This window comes from Vitis riparia, chromosome 15 (assembly GCF_004353265.1).
Source record: "Vitis riparia cultivar Riparia Gloire de Montpellier isolate 1030 chromosome 15, EGFV_Vit.rip_1.0, whole genome shotgun sequence".
NCBI lineage: Eukaryota > Viridiplantae > Streptophyta > Magnoliopsida > Vitales > Vitaceae > Vitis > Vitis riparia.
Genome location: NC_048445.1, coordinates 13765284 through 13769420, shown reverse-complemented (window position 1 = coordinate 13769420; position 4137 = coordinate 13765284). Strand labels below are relative to the sequence as shown.

General features: G+C 38.1%; 1 protein-coding gene across 1 annotated transcript; it reads left to right on the top strand.

The window, feature by feature from the left end:
- The first annotated feature begins 277 nt into the window (after window positions 1-277).
- LOC117931988 (putative disease resistance protein At1g50180) lies at window positions 278-3176 on the top strand. Its single transcript, XM_034853045.1, has 2 exons — window positions 278-3009; window positions 3044-3176. Exon 1 carries the CDS (start codon window positions 278-280, stop codon window positions 2978-2980), a length of 2703 nt encoding a protein of 900 aa, XP_034708936.1. The 3' UTR covers window positions 2981-3009; window positions 3044-3176.
- Window positions 3177-4137: the final 961 nt, after the last annotated feature.

Sequence of the window (4137 nt, the reverse complement as noted above, 5' to 3'; positions counted from 1 at the left end):
AAGAAAAGTATACGCTAGATGGTCAGCAAGCGGCTAAGTTGAGGCCGCCCACCATAATTGACAAAATGAAACCGTATGGAAAACGGAGGTAAGTCATGTCAAGTGGGCCCACCTGACCTACTACATTAAATTGGTTGGAAAGTGGAAATTCAAACTGAAATTGCCTGGAAGTGATTTCCCATTTGCCCGGAAATTGCCTTGAAACTGGGAACTTAGCTGGATTTAAAATCAACAAACCTGGTTGTCAGTCGATCAGCAACAACTGCGAAAACAATTAATGGTTGAAAGTATTGTCACCGTTTTTCTAGGGAAGTTAACTGACCTGCTTTCCCAGGAAGCATTTCTACTCAGCAGAGTGGAAGAGCAGGTGAAGCTGTTGAGTAGCGAGCTCGAATGGATGCGCCTTTTTCTCAAAGACGCGGATGCAAAGCGCAGATATGATCCAAGAATCAAGCTCTGGGTGAGTCAGATCAGGGACGTAACCTATGATGCCGAAGATGTCATCGACAGGTTCATGTTCGAGATGAATCACCAACAGCAAGGAAGTCTCAAATGCCTCAAGTTCCTTAAGTTACGATTTGTTCACAAGCTCGAGTCTCGAATCAGAGAGATCAATACCAAGATTGAGAAGATCATGGCTAACAAATCAAAGTACGGTGTCGAAACCTTACCAGCTGCAAGCTCGTCCAACGAAGTTGTGCCACATAAAGAGAGGAGGGCTCCGATTGTTGAAGAAGTCAACGTGGTGGGAATTCAAGAGGATGCAGAAAGCGTCAAGCAAAAGCTGCTTAATGGAGAGATGCGGAGAGCTGTGGTGTCCATCGTGGGCATGGGTGGCTTGGGAAAGACTACCCTGGCTAAGAAAGTCTATAATGATAATGATGTCCAGCAATGCTTTGATTGTCATGCTTGGATTTATGTCTCTCAAGAGTATACAATCAGGGAGCTTTTGCTAGGCGTTGCTGTTTGTGTTAGGATTCTCTCCGAAGAGGAAAGGAGTAAAATGAACGAGAGCGAGTTGGGGAATAGGCTTCGTGATTACCTGACTACCAAGAAGTACTTGATAGTTATGGATGATATGTGGAGAAATGAAGCTTGGGATAGGTTGGGCTTGTATTTTCCTGACTCGGTGAATGGCAGCAGGGTGTTGATCACCTCACGCAATAAAGAGATTGGTTTTTATGCTGATCCACAAACCATTCCCCATGAACTTTCTTTTCTGACTGAAGAAGAGAGCTGGGAGCTCTTTCTCAAGAAAATTTTTCTGGCTGGGAGTGCAAATGCTGTTTGCCCCAGAGAATTGGAAGAGTTGGGAAAGAAAATTGTAGCAAATTGTGGGGGTTTGCCCCTTGCAATTGTGGTCTTGGGAGGCCTTCAATCAAGAAAAGAAAAGACACCGCTCTCCTGGCAAAAAGTACTGGACAGCCTAACTTGGCACCTAAATCAAGGTCCAGACTCATGTTTGGGGGTCCTTGCTTTAAGCTACAATGATATGCCGTATTACTTGAAGTCCTGTTTCCTTTACTGTGGTCTTTTCCCAGAAGACTCAGAAATCTGGACAGATAGGTTGATCCGCTTGTGGGTTGCAGAAGGGTTTATACAAAGAAGAGGAGAAGAAATAGCGGAAGACGTCGCGGAAGATCACTTACAGGAATTGGTACATAGAAGCATGATTCAAGTGGCTGCCAGGAGTTTCGATGGAAGAGTGAAGTCCTGTCGCATGCACGATCTGCTTCGAGACCTTGCCATTTCTGAGGCCAAAGATACAAAATTTTTCGAGGGATATGAAAGCATTGATTCTACATCCCCTGTTAGTGTTCGTCGACTAACCATTCATCAAGGTAAGAAGACTAATTCTAAACACTTGCATACTTCACGTAGTCTCCGATCTTTCATTTGTTTTTCTGTATGCTTCCAAGAAAACATTTTGAGATCTTTACACAGGCGTGTCAAATTGCTCACTGTACTGGACCTAGAACGCATGCCTATCAATACCATCCCAGAAGGCATAGGAGAACTTATCCACCTTAAGTACTTGTGCTTAAGGGGAACCCGCATAAAAAGTCTTCCATCGTCCATAGGTCGTCTTACTAATCTACAAACCCTAGACTTTCGAGGCACTTTAATTGAAATAATTCCTTCTACCATTTGGAAATTGCACCATTTGAGACATCTATACGGTCATGGTGTGGTTTCAAGCCAGTCAGTGATAGGTAAGTGCAGGAATGGTCCTTTGAGTGTTGGCCACCTAACAAACCTCCAATCGTTAGGTTTAAGAGCAGGCAGTTGGTGCTGTGGTGAAGGCTTGGGAAAATTAATTAAGCTTAGAGACCTGACAATTGCATGGACCGAAATCGCACAAACAAAGAACCAGGGATTTTCCGAGTCAGTAAAAAAGCTAACTGCTCTTCAATCCTTGTGTTTGTATCCTACTTTAGAAGAGCAAATGTTAACCATGCCGCACCTCATGCCTTTCTCAGACCACACCTACCTTTACCATCTAAGCTTAAGTGGAAGGCTCGAAAGGTTCCCTGATGAAATTGAATTCTACCCTCCAAACCTCATCTCCTTGGAATTGGAATGTCGGAATGCAGAGCAAAACCCAATGGTGACCCTAGAGAAGCTGCCAAACTTGAGATTTCTCAAATTATTCCATTGTTCCTCTATGGTAAAGAAGATGGTCTGTACTTCTGGAGGATTCCAGCAACTCGAAACCCTTCAGCTCTGGAATTTTAAAGAATTAAAAGAATTGATTGTGGAGGAAGGGGCAATGCCTGATCTGAAGGATTTAGTAATTGATACTAGCCCTAAAATGAAAAGGCTTTCCCATGGATTGCTGCAACGAAAAAATTTGCAGCACCTAAAGTTGTATGATTTGTCTCCTGAGTTAAGGGATGAGCTTTCTCGGATAGAAGGAGGAGATCCGGAGAAGATCTGTCTCGCCACCTCAATACACGGGTGGAGGCATACGGCATCATGAAGGCTCAGGAGAAGTTTCATAAAGCGCTACCAGGAAATGCTTGGACTGTATTGAAGAGCATTTCCAATGCAACAAATCTTCTCTACTTGTCTAAGCTCGTCTTTTTCCTTGTTTTTTCTGCTTTTGTGAAACATACGTGTTTGTGTAAGATGCTTCCACGTTTTCAAATAAAGTGATCATGCAGTTTATAATTGAACCTCACTGGAGTTCTAATAAGAGAAAACCAACAGAATACATGCAAGAGTAGAAGCCCGTACACTTCTAAAAGCTTGGGAAGTGTTTTTGAAATCAGTTTTTAAGAATAATTTTTTGATGTTCTCATAAACAAAATTATGTTTGAAAATTAAATTCTAAAAAATAATTTTTATTCAAAAAACCAAAGAAAAACATGTTTGATTGAGTTAATAAAAATAACTTTTAACAACAAATAAAATAAAAAAACTTGTTTGGAAATTGTTATTGTTGTATTTTTTTTTAAGTTGGGTATTTTCTTTAATTAACTTGATGTTATAAATCTATAAATAATTTTTACATTCGCATTTCATTAAATATAAAGAATGTTCCATTTTGAAATTTTTTTGCATTAGTTTTAATTTTTTTTTAAAAAAATATTACTTTATAATATGTTTGATTTCAATAATTAGTAAATTATCCTATTAAAATATCATAAATTGGTAAATATCAATGATTGGATTTTATGAAGATAAAATTTATGATATCAAACAATAATGCATTAGACTTGGAAACTTATGATCTATTTTTTCTATTTTGAATATAATTAATAATATAAAAAATTAGCTAATAATGATATATTTATGATAATTTTTTAAATATTTATAATTTTATTTAAAATTAAATTTTATATTTTATATTTAATTATTATATAAAAGATAAAAAATTCTTAAAGTAAATCAAATTAATTTATTTATAAAAAAATTTTAATCCTTACTATATATATAACATATTGGGACGAAAACCAAGATCAATACCTTTTCATTTCTTTCCCTCCTCTGTATCTCCCTGTTCTCTTTTCAGTTCTTTGTCTCCTCTTATTCCTCTTCCAAGATCCAAATTAACTTTTATGCAGGTGAACTATTTTTCTCTTCTAAAATCAAAACATTATTCATTAAGGCCAAAATTCAGATTTGTGGTTGTTG

Bases quoted from the DNA above. Each gene is read 5' to 3' on its own strand.
- LOC117931988 (XM_034853045.1), top strand. From the start codon at position 278: ATGGTTGAAAGTATTGTCACCGTTTTTCTAGGGAAGTTAACTGACCTG.